The following is a 13,220-nucleotide window of genomic DNA, read 5'->3' as shown; positions in this document are numbered from 1 at the left end:
TTGGTGGGAATGTAAATTAGTACAACCTCTATGAAAAATAGTATTCAGATTCCTCCAGGAACTAAAAGCAGATCTACCATTTGATTCAGCAATCCCATTACTGAGTACCCAAAGGAAAAAAAGTCATTATATCAAAAAGATACCTGCATGCATATGTTTATTGCAGCACAATTCACAATGGCAAAGATAGCGAATCAACTTCAAGTACCCATTAACCAATGAGTGGATAAAGAAAATGTGGTATGTATACATATATATATATAAAATTAGGTGTGTGTATATATACATGGTGTATATATATGGTATGTGTATATATTATATATATGGTGTGTATATACATGGTGTGTGTATATATAATGGAATACAACTCAGCTATAAAAAAGAATAAGGTCTTCAGTGAAACCCTGTCTCTACTAAAAATACACAAAAAATTAGCTGGGCTTGGTGGCGGGCGCCTGTAGTCCCAGCTACTCGGGAGGCTGAGGCAGGAGACTGGCGTGAACCCAGGAGGCGGAGCTTGCAGTGAGCCAAGATCGCACCACTGCACTCCAGCCTGGGCGAAAGAGCGAGACTCCATCTCCAAAAAAAAAAAAAAAAAAAAAAAGAATAAGGTCTTCTGCAACAACCTGGATGAAACTGGAGGTCATCATGTTCTCACTTAGAAGTGGAAGCTAACTATGGTTATGCAGGGGCCTATACAGAGGTATAAGGGACACTGAAGACTCAGAAGGGGGAAAGTAGGAAGGAGGTAAGGAATGAAAAATTACCTATTGGGTACAATGTACACTACTTGAAAGATGGGTATGCTAAAAACAGATTTCACCACTATACAGTTCATCCATGTAACTAAAAACCACTTGTACCCCTAAATCTATTGAAATTTAAAAAGAAAATTGGCCAGGCAGAGTGGCTTATGCCTGCAATCCCAGCACTTTGGGAGGCTGAGGTGGACAGATTGCATGAGCTCAGGAATTTGAGACCAGCCTTGGCAACATGGTGAGACCCCGTGTCTACAAAAAGATACAAAAATTAGCTGGATGTAGTGGTGTGCACCTGTAGTCCCAGCTACTTGGGAGGCTGAGGTGGGAGGACTGCTTGAGCCTAGCAGGTTGAGGCTGCAGTAAGTTGAAACTGTGCCACTGCATTCCAGCCTGGGCACCAGAGCAAGACCCCTGTCTCAAACATAAATAAAATAAAATAAAATAAAATAAAATAGAAAATCAGTTTTAAGAACAGCAACTGACACATTTTAATGTGTACAAGTCTGCTTCAAGAACTAACAAGTTAATACATAGCTTTCCTAATAGCCACATAATAAAATTTGTTGCTGAGACAGTAAATTATCTAAGAGCTGCTCAGAGAATCCAGTAGCTCATTTATTACTGGGACTGGGCTATGTAATTTCTCAGATTTGAGGTATGGCAATCAAGGCTTTTTAATTTTTCACATAACCTTGCCTCATTCCTTCCTTAGCTGAGGTGTGTAGAAAAGTATTTGCTGAAAAGGACTTTCTTGGTGCTGATCATGTATTGAGGGGAAGAAAAGCACATGAAAGCAATCTATTTAGGATTCTTAAATTGTTGCTGTAGCTACAGACTGAGTTAGCCAACAGTAGATAAACTGTCAAACAGCTTTTAAAAAGTCTTTATAGTTAACTCTGTTTTGAATAATATAAAACTATCTGTCACTCCTCTATTACCCTAATGCTATTAAGTAGAGAGACACAAACATATGCTTAAGGAAAGGACACCCAATCTATTCTTTAATAATTACCTGAACACATCAGAAACAGGATTCCACCTTACTCTCCAATTCCAGACTAACAGAAACTTTGCTTTTTTTGGTGGTATATTTGGTAGATTAGAACATTCAGATTGTTGGGCTTTAAAATATCTTTTAGCATCTATGTAGACTGACAAGCGAACACTGTAAAATATGTCAGAGGAACCAAATTACTTATGTGGTTTTACATCACTGAACTAACATGTTTCTTTTATAATTTCTCTGACTGTTTTACTATCAGTATTTATAGAAGAGGAGAAATGTGCTACCAATTTCAATGGCATAGGTGATATCATTTAGTAAAAGGTCTGCCGAAATATCATCAATATAAAAATTATTAATGAGAGCAGTTAAGGAAACAAATCTTTTCAGACCTTTTTAATTTCACGCAAGAAGAAAAGCAAAATACATGATGGCATATATATATTTAAGATATTTCACTTTGTAAATATCTTACTTATTTATTTATTTATTTATTTAGATACAGGGTCTTGCTCTGTTGCCCAGGCTGGAGTGCAGTGGTGCAATCTCGGCTCACTGCAACCTCTGGCTCCTGGGCTCAAGCAGCCTCCCAAGTAGCTGGGACTATAGGCATGTGCCACCATGCCAGGCTAGTTTTTGTATTTTTAGTACAGACAGGGTTTCACTATGTCCAGTGAAACCTGGCCACTATGTTGGCCAGGCTGGTCTTGAACTCCTTGCCTTAAGCGATCCACCTGCCTCAGCCTCCCAAAGCACTGGGATTACAGGTGTGAGCCACTGCATCCAGCCTAAATATCTTATTTTTAGAATAAGATATTTATCTTATTTTTGGAATGTGTCATTAGATTACTCATGTTTTATATCAATATAAAAACTGTATGTTCTAAAATACAAGCATAACCAGCTATTGGGAGTAACTATTTGCATATAACTATACATGAGTACACTGGTGGGGTCGGGGGACGGGTTACAGAATGGGGAAGGATTCAGCAACAGATCACAAACAGGGAAAGGTTTGGAATTAACCTCAAACTTCATCTTGAGACAGTGATGATTCTTTTAATTCTGTGACTCTCATAATCAAGATACCTAGAATATTCAAAAAATATTCAAAACACAGAGTAATTGGGAGATGACCAAGGAGAACACCAACAGACTTATAAGAAAGATCTAGTGCATGAGAAAAATAGAATGTGATAGAAACTTAAAATGTTATTCTTTTGGAATGGCTTGCCAATAATATCACCTTTGTATCTCAGCTTCTAACAACAGTTTTCATAGGCTATTTATTGACAACTGTATCTGAGTTAAATGCATATTTCCTGAATAGCATTAATTAGATTAGTGCAGAGGAAAATGAGCTCTTTTTTAAAAACAAATGCTTTGATTCAAATACAATGCATGTGCAACCAGGCAGTTATAACTGTAGTACTAGGTAGGAGTGTAGGAAGTATCCAAATCAGAGTAAAAAAGGCTCATAAATTGGTAATTTTAAATTATCTCAAAGAACATTTTTAAAAGGATAATCTATTTTGGCCGGACGAGGAGGCTCATGCCTGTAATCCCAGCACTTTGAGAGGCCAATGCAGGTGGATCACCTGAGGTCAGGGGTTCGAGATCAGCCTGACCTACAAGGTGAAACCCCATCTGTACTAAAAATACAAAAATTAGCCAGGCATGGTGGCAAGCGCCTGTAGCCCCAGCTACTTGGGAGGCTAAGACAGGAGAATTGCTTGAACCCAGGAGGTGGAGTTTGCAGTGAGCCAAGATCACACCAATGCACTCCAGCCTAGGCAACAGAGCGAGACTCCGTCTCAAAAAAAAAAAAAAAGGATAATCTGTTTTAAGAATGTTGAATGTACTATAAACAGTTTAGCCATCAACTATATAGAGACTGACTTATTCTCAATTGTAAGAGGCCATCACTTTTATCCATTCTCCCTTTCCTTTTTTCCTTTCAGTACTATTAGGAAACTATTCACAAGTGTACCCTTGGACAATGCTGAGCAGTAATTATGACTTGCTGACAAAGAGATATGAACAATTACTGAGCCCATTTTGAAACCCTACACTAATAAAGTCATTAGATGCTGCCCTTGCCATGATCCCTCTAAAAGCTTCTGAAGTTACAAGAACACACGGCATTGTTTGCAGGGACAATTGCTGCTGGCAGAACGCAAACCTTGAGTTAAACCATGCTGCAAATTGATCTTGACATTCTGTTAAGACCGCCACTAAAAATCAAAAGCAGAAGAGAAAAGGAGAAAATGAGTGGGTAGGATGTAATCATGGAACAGGAGGGGTTCCTCCTCACCTTCTCTCCTCCGTCTTCACAAAACAAACCAGGGAGAAAATGACAAACTCTCCTGGTGTTTTGGAACCTTCATTTTAAAGCATTAATTAAGCCCTTGACCTGGGATGTTTAGGATGGCAATATACTTCCTTTAAAAGTACTGGAAGGAAAATGTTGCATAAAGGGAATAAAGAAGTTTGGAGAAAATTATATGGAAATCTGGCACGAAGGCTCTCCTGAAGTCTTAGTACCCTGACCACAACATGTTCATCTGTTTTATCAGCTACCTCTGCAGAATCCATATTTGTACCTAGAGTAGCAGCTGGAAATTAATACTCCTGTGTCTCCCATGCAGACTCCACACCTGAGCTATATTTGCCAGATCAAATGGAAGTGTAGGGTTAGAGTAACATGGTCAGCAAGGCTTCAGCCAGGCATGAACCACTGAGTAGTTTGGAATTAAGGGTAAGCCACTGTGAATATGGCTAATTACTGAGATGGAAAGTACATGTGAAGACAGCTTACTGATAATAAGTGCTTTAAGTCAATTAACTCTTGCCAAAGATTAAGTAATGTGGAAAACTATCACTTGAATATTAAGCCTAACAAGTACCTGTCAGCACAGCAGCGGAAGTTTGCAGTGACCTGAAATACCACACCCAAGGGCATTAAGTTCAAAAGCTAATACTGACAGGCACAGAATTCTGTCTGTGAATATTGGTATTAAATGTGTGTACAAAATTTAATACAATGCTATGTGTATGTTACAAGCAACCTGTGTAACCCAAGCACTATTGGCAGCTCCTGGGGAACTGTTTACAGCTACTGTGAACACTGCTTAGAAATAGTGTGCAATGCCTGATTTAACACTTAGTAGCACGTACACTGATGTGCAAAATATTTTCATCTCAGGTACTTACATAAGCAATTCATTTTCCAGCACTCACAGCCAGCTGATTACCCAGTTGGCACTATTCCAGTGAAATTCAATGTTTGATTCTAAGTGTTCTAGAATTAGATAATCTAAACCAGCACCTATATTTGCTTTGTGGACCCTCCTATTCAGAACAAGAGATACCCACTAACCCACTTATTACTGGTTAATACTGGTGGTTCATTGTGTCACATATGTGATGTAGCTTTCCTTGATGAAGCAACTTCAGCTAAGAATCCACAGCTCAGCCTGGAGGGCACAGCCTTTATAGAGGGAAACAGATTAACACTTACTACGCTGGTGCTTTACATAGTACTATTTATGGTTAATTCTGATGGTGTTCTAATAGAACATGCCTGAATGCTTGGTCTCTTCCACCATGTAGCCACTCTAGCACTCTAGGCCTGGGACATGTTGAATCAGTTCTCCCACCATTGTAGAAGGTTCAGTACCATCCCAGAATGGCCCAATTTGGGAGGCCAATTACTTCTGGGGTATCACAGAGGTTTGGTGAAGTCTGGGGAAGAAACTCTAGAACCAGGATGAACTCATCAGGGTTGGAATTCAAGCCACTTTCCAGATGGCCTGGGAGCACCTGAGGCACATGAGCGTACACCATGACATTCTGGGACCCTACAATGCCAGCAGAAGACCAAGTATCCAATCTGAACATTTTTAGTTCATTCTGTAAGGAGAATGAAGGCTTTAGTACCATATATTAGTACCATTAGTGGCTACAGGGGAAGATCACACAATTAGAGGAATGTAGCTGTATTTCCAATATTCTTGCCATTACTCAAACTGGTACTCTCTTGCTATTTTTCAATAAGCCTATTAGAGATGATTTATTATCAATATAGTACTTACTCTTTAAAAGGTAGTTGTGGCCGGGCGCAGGGGCTCATGCCTGTAATCCCAGCACTTTGGGAGGCCGAGGCGGGTGGATCACGAGGTCAGGAGTTTTAGACCAGCCTGGCCAATATGATGAAACCCCATCTCTACCAAAAATACAAAAATTAGCCAGGCGTGGTGGCACACACCTGTAGTTCCAGCTACTCGGGAGGCTGAGGCAGAAGAATCACTTGAACCTGGGAGGTGGAGGTTGCAGTGAGCTGGATTGCGCCACCGCACTCCAGCCTGGGTGACAGAGCGAGACGCCATCTAGGACAGACGGACAGAAGGAAGGAAGGAAGGAAGGAAGGAAGGAAGGAAGGAAGGAAGGAAGGAAGGAAGGAAGGAAGGAAGTTGTGTAAAGCAATGGGATTACAGACATAGCTCCGTCAGGGAGCTGACAACCTAGCAGGGAGATAGACAATGACCATACAATGTAATGAGTGCTATTAGTACAAGTTAGTACAGATATATTACGGGAGCATACAGAATATGCATTTTAATCCTGAATGAGGCAAGAGAAGGATGGGGAGAGGCAAGACTTCCCAGAAGTGATACCTGTCCTGAATTTTAAGAAATTATTCTTTCATAGCTAAGCACTGATTCATTAAGAATATATTGTACTAACAATATTTTTATTAGTTAAATCTATGATGGTTTTCTACATGTTACATATCCAAAAGAATATCTTATCCCTGCTTCACTGTCTGCCTGTAGACATATGCCAATGCTGGATGAATCATTAACAAAACATCTTCTTTGGATTTGTCCATGTTGGCTGGTTGACTTTAATTCTCAATCTGGTTCAGATTATAGTGGATTATATTAGCTAGCCAGCTCCCTCTATTCCTTCTCTCCTCAATTATTTCAACCACTGACCCTTTGTTCCCCATACGTAATTATGAGGCTTTAAACACCAATGCCCTTTCGTAAAGAAGAGCAAAATCTGCCACCCAAAAGACTAGGATGCTACTATGGTAATATAAAAATCTCTAAATAGAAAGAGTAAAGTTCTAACTTCATCTTTATGTGTATCATCTCCTTCAAGTCCCTCTTTGACCCCCTTGGGTACAGCAACTCAGTATAAAGTTCATCTATACTCCTAAAGTACCTTGTACATACCTCATATTATATATTAGCTCTTATGTCTGTTTTGCCTACTAGACTATATGTGTTTTGAGGGTTAGGATTGTGTCTTGTTCCACCTTTCATTCTCAGATGACAGCACCATTCCTGGTTCATATTAAATATTCAGTGTTTACTCAATGAACAAACATAAGAAACACAGTTGGTCTTCTGCATCTGTGGGTTCTGCATCTGTTGATTCAACTAGCCAGGTATCAAAAATATTCAGAAAAAAATTGTGTCTATACTGAACATGTACACTTTTTTTCTTGTCATTTTACCTAAACAATACAGTATAACAACTATTTACATAGCACTTACATTGTATTAGGTATTATAAGTAATCTAGAGACGACTCAAAGTAGATGGGAGGATGTGCATGGGTTATATGTAAATACTATGCCATTTTCTATCAGGGACTTGAGTATCTGTGGATTTTGGTATCTGCAGGAGGTCCTGGAACCAATCCTGCATAACTATGAAGTGATTTGCAAGATCTTCTTGTTTACTATTACCTATCTGTTTTTAGCTCTTTCTTTTACAGGTACATCCTACTATTTCCATCAGAATTACTGGTCAAACCAATATTTAAGAAATTAGAACAGGGCATGGTGTCACACACCTGTAGTCCCAGCTACTCAGAAGGCTGAGACAGGATGATTGCTTGAGGCCAGGAGTTTCAGGCTGCAGTGCACTATGATTACACACTCCAGCCAGGACAACATAACGAGACCTTGTCTCTTAAAAAAAAAAAAGAAATTATACCTTTAGCACTTCTCAAGACTACCAAGGGCTTCCTGTCACTGTTTTAAGAATGGCTCTGAAATCCAACTAGACATGGTGGCCCAAAAGACTGTACAATATTTTCCAAGGAAAAAACCTCCTATTTAGATATGCAATATTGAAATTATAAGCAACATTCTTAGATGTAAATAAATGCATACATTTATTTGCTAAATGCTTTCTGGGTTTCTTTTTTCTAGAATTTAAAAAAGTGCCTTGTTTACTGAAACCAACAAAATGAATAAGCCCTTCAGGAGATCACAATTTAGCAGGGGAGATGACAGACATTAATCATTACAGCTAAAGTTTCATGTCTCAGTTCATATTTGGAATGTTCTAAGATCAACCTAAGAATTATTCCAACATATTTTATACACAGTGGGCTAGAAAATCTAAGTATTCAACTAAGAAAGAAGGTTATTAGAATCATTTAAGAGGTGTAAAAATCCAAATCATCAGCATCACAGGGGTTATGACATTCTATAGAAATGTTTCTTTTTTTATTCCAATTTGTTAGAGAAATTAGGAAATTTAATTTATAACAGCAAGTGACACTCACATTCTGGTGACTTCATCAAAGCATTCACTTAGTTTAATATCCTTCACTTATCTCCTACATACATGAGAGATCCATAGTATACTGTGATTGAAGAACTAATGCCTCTATAGGCTTAATCAGAGTAATCCTTAAGCAAAAGTATATCTGCTTGGCAAGTCTCTTCCCATCTTGGATATCAACATCCTCAGCTATAATATCAGATGGTAGTCCTAGGAAACCACTAAGAAAACATCCAAATGGCTTACAGGTCCAAGACTCTCTAAATTTTTATGGCCTGTCTGAACTAGGTTAACCAGATATGGGACCAGGCAAGCTATTAACCAGGAATTTATTTCCAAACTTACATCTATCATAAAGAAATAACAGTTAAAAGGAAGCCCACAACAACAATCTTACTTGTGATGCCTAGAAATCTCTTCTGTACTTCCATATATTAATATGTTCCCATTTCAGCTTGCTAATCATATGCAAATGATGTCATAACACCTTTTGACATGTACCCCATGGATCAATAAATATTAGTGCAAGCAGTCGTCTACTGAATTGAGAGTGAAAGCTTGAGGTTTTGTTACTCCAAGTTAAAAGCATCTAATGAGTGATGCAATCAGTTTTCATGATAAACACCTCTGGATAAATGTGGTGTAAAAATCCAAGAAAGATAATACAGTAGGTAACCCAATTAGACAATTTTATTTAGATGAATCTGTGATATGATAGGTGGCAAGAAAATTGTGGTTAAGTTAAACCCTTTTTTTAAGCAATAAACCAGCCTAATTAATTATCTTACAGTTTCATATGTCAAAGTCAATCCCCTTTTTGGGAATATGTCATTCTAATGAATTTTCACCTTGTGTTTATAAAATGTGTATTTTCCCATTTGCCTTAACAGTAATAATGATGGATCAAAAGTAGCTATGTAATTTTATTTGTTTTTTTTTATTACTTGCTTTTTAATTTTTTGACATTTTAAAAAAACTTTTATGTTTGGAGGGTACATGTGAAGGTTTGTTACATAGGTAAATTGGTGTCATGAGTGTTTGTTTTACAGATTATTTCATCAACCAGGTATTAAACTCAGTACCCAGTAATTATCTTTTGTTACTTTAATATAGAGAAATATAACACCTTTTAAATTTGTAATATGGACAGAACTATTAATAGATTTTGAATAAGGATGCCAAGTATCTTAAATTATAGAAATAATTCCATTCCCCTATTGCCCCATTTGTGGTTCCTATAAATGTTTATTAAATTGAATTCCTAGATGTTCCTATTTTCAGTCTTTAATATTACCTTTTACAAATTTTCATGACAGTTGCTTAATTCAAAATGTAGATTGAAATATCCTATCATACTTAATAGTCAGTCCTGCAGTTCATTGAGAAATAGCTCTAAAGCCTTAAACAACACCTTTATTTAGTGTTTTTAAAAAAGTGTCATGAGGAGTTAATAGGACACAGCTGTACTGGCTCTTTCTAATAAGCAGCTTCTGTCGCTTTGGTCACCACAGGTGTCTCTGTAACCTGCAAACTCTTATTACTAGTGTATCAAAGTTGTGCTACTTAACAGACTGCTTTAGTAAAACATAACAAAGCAATTACATGGCTGTTGATTGCCATCATAAAAAAAAAAACCCTCAAACACTGTTTTTCAAAAGAAACTACACTGCAATTTTTTGTCATTGTAAAATAAAAGGAACTAAGAATTAAATGGAGGATAGAACAAAATAACAGCAGGTAGCCCACTGAACTTAGCCACTACAGATGGTTTAGAAATAGTGTTTCCTTCTCCATCAAGTTGTGGATAAAAGGAAAGGAGGAGATTCCTTACTCCCAGTGAATGGCAAAAGATTTAGCCAAGTCTCCAGTCTCTGTATTTTGCCTCATGAAAGACCTTCGATGTGGCATTTTTATCTGTTTTTGGCACTGCTTTTCATCACCTTTAACTGAGTGTGAATAATAACCTGATTTAATTTAAACAAATACAGGTGCTAAAGACTCTTTATTTATGTATAACAGGGAATATTTCCAAGGCAAAACGAAGTCATCTCATGAAATTTCCTAACCATTTGCTTAAAGAAATGAAGTATTAGATTATGAAATAGCTTCAACATTATTTTGCCTCACATTTAAGGAAAGAATCATGTTTTTTTCTGATTCAGATTAAATAAAACAAAGTCTGAATGATGACCGAAAATTCAGTGAGCCATAAAATAACAAAAAGACAAATCAGGTGGTTTCTAATTGTTCTATAATCGTTTAAATTAGGTGACTAAAATATGCTTGCCTTGAAATGAATTAATTTAATCTCCCTGTTCATGAACCAGCAGCCTGCGATTATGATTGTGTTAACACACCCAAAGTAGCATCATGGGATGTTACGGCCACATGTGTAATTAAACATGATGAAATATATTTCAGATGGGAAACTGAAATAGGCAAAATATGAAGAAGTGTTAATCACTTGAAGATACTATGATTAACAAACTAAGTAAACTCATCCTGACAACTAGGAAAGGAATTTTTTTTTCCCTATTGAGAATATGGATGTATTGTTGGCTGTGTGCAAAAGAATGTGTGCAATAAAGCGATTACATCAATTAGCATATGCTAGAGTTAAGCTATTACCAACTCCACTGGACTTGTGCAGAAAGTCCTGCCTTCTTCACTGAAGTTATTAAAAAATAAACTTACTACTAGGATTATATATTAGACTTGTTTTGCCTTTTCTGAACATCATTAAAAACATCAGGTTTCTCTAAAAGTTCAAAAACATATTAGAAATGTCTGTTGCACTGCAAATATAAGATGAGAAATGTATTTTTGTTTTCAGGTTATTCTTGAATTTAAAAAGTTTTTATAAGTTAAGGTATATTTTCACAATTGCAAATAACTGCATGCGTTAGCTGCAACAAGCAGCTTTTGTCTAATGAAATGCAATGGTAGGGAGTTTAATGCTGAGGATGAAAAATGTTTATGATGAAGACAAACACAATGATTTTTTTTTTAATAGAAGCCCAACTTACAACTTGTGAACAACAGTATTACCTTGCTCTGTTGGAGTCCTTTGTCAGATCCCAAGCCCAGGTTATAAAATTTTGACTCAGATAAGAAACAATGGATTCAGCACAAAGCATTTGTGAGCAGAACACGTTGGTTAACACACTTTCATCATGGTGGAGGTAGATAGCAAGAAGCTTTCTCTGAAAAGAGGAGAAAAATCTGATCAATTAAAATATCCACTAATGTAAGATTTCTTAAATTTTAGAGAGGCATAATTAGTCTATATGAACAGCGAAGACAAAAATTAAATGCTATTCCCTAAAAGAGTACTTTACATTTTGGAGTTCCTAAAGCATCTAAAATATCAAAAAATTTTACTTCCTTACACTTTAAAAAGGCTGGGATGATTATATCTAATTCTGCAGACTGCTATTGCAGATTTCTGTTGACATGTGCAAGCCTATCTCAAATGAAGTTGCAAAGGAATTGTATTTTGCTTAAAGGAAATGGATTTACTATTCTTTTCATTTAATAGATACATGTAAAGAGAAATATTAACTTTGAACTGTTCAACAGTACAGAGAAAAAATATTCTTTAAAACAGAATGACAAAATTCCTCTTACATATTTTTTATGGTTTTAATCTGAACAATGGATAGTCTCTTCCATTTGAAAGGAAAAGGTCTGAAATGAAGTTTTCTTTTTGTTCTATAGATAATTTTAAAGTCCTTAATGTATTCTCATATTAAGCCCTTATTTATCAGCATGTAACATATAATTGCCATTTGAAGAGATAGAAAAATATTCAGTTCACATGCATTCTTTCTAGTTTATATTTCAGAAAATGTCCACTGTGGCTTTTCATATAGAAAATTATTCTTTACCTTTTGCCATAATAAAAGTTGCTTTCAATAAATGACACTTGGTCTCTTAAATGTGTCTTCTGTCATAGTTGGATACTCAATGCAATAATTAAAACTAAAAACTGAAACTGAACAAGGTAATAGGTATAATACAAACAATGGCTATAAGTAGCCATTGATGGGTTGCAACATGTTAGCTTTACCAACAATGACTATAATGATTAAAGAGCTTAAATTGTTGACTAACTTCTTGGTACTACCTCAAAGAAGAGCTGAGTTTAACAATACTCACAATTACCAGGGAAAGGAAAGATAAAATTTTATGGTAAAGACGACATACAAACCAATCTTTGAAATTCTGTCAAAGGAAAATTTCAAGGAAGCTTAGTATCTTTCCCTTCATGTTAAATAAGAATGTGATGACAGCAAATGAAAATTTGCTGTGTGGGATTCTGAACAAAAGAAGGAAACTTACAGAAAAATATAAGGCTCATGCTGATGAAAGGCTAATGAAATCTGATGTTAGGAATTATCTAGATAAAGAATCCAAGTAATAGTAATAGTAATCATCATTAAAATTATTTTCTTCAAAGGTAAATTTCGTAATAGATGAGGGTAGCCACAGTTAGGTAGATTAAGATTCTAAAAGCATCTACTATGAATAGGAGACACTGTTACTTTCACAACCATTATCTACTTTAATTTCCAGAATAAATCTTTAAAATAGCATCCTTAACCCCATTAGCATATGAGGAAACTGAGGTTTAGAAAGCGGACTTGTCCCAAATGTCACAGATAGTTAGTAACTAATACAACGAGGATTGGCTCCCAGATTGTCTAACTCCAAGTCCAAGTAAGTGTTTTTTCTCTGATACTACAGTGGTAGCACGGAAATCAACCACACTGTAGTCAAGGCTTATGGAAGCACTCATATAACATGAAGATGCCAGACTGCTTTGGACTGAGACTCAGAGACAGCTTGTAATGGGAATAAGGGCAGGACTCC

At 36.5% G+C, this 13,220-nt stretch overlaps 1 protein-coding gene across 2 annotated transcripts in view; it reads right to left on the bottom strand.

Moving 5' to 3' along the window:
* FAF1 (Fas associated factor 1) overlaps positions 1 to 13,220 on the bottom strand; it is a 511,731-nt gene that overhangs the window by 114,692 nt on the left and 383,819 nt on the right. For both annotated transcript variants that reach the window (XM_019018242.3, XM_055348410.2), the window contains exon 13: positions 11,397 to 11,551. In XM_019018242.3, coding sequence (XP_018873787.1) covers positions 11,397 to 11,551 — 155 coding nt within the window. The remainder of the gene's footprint in view (positions 1 to 11,396; positions 11,552 to 13,220) is intronic.

Source organism: Gorilla gorilla, chromosome 1, assembly GCF_029281585.2.
Source record: "Gorilla gorilla gorilla isolate KB3781 chromosome 1, NHGRI_mGorGor1-v2.1_pri, whole genome shotgun sequence".
Taxonomy (NCBI): domain Eukaryota; kingdom Metazoa; phylum Chordata; class Mammalia; order Primates; family Hominidae; genus Gorilla; species Gorilla gorilla.
The sequence above is the reverse complement of the archived record's forward strand: the minus strand, read 5'-3'. Positions and strand labels throughout refer to the sequence as shown.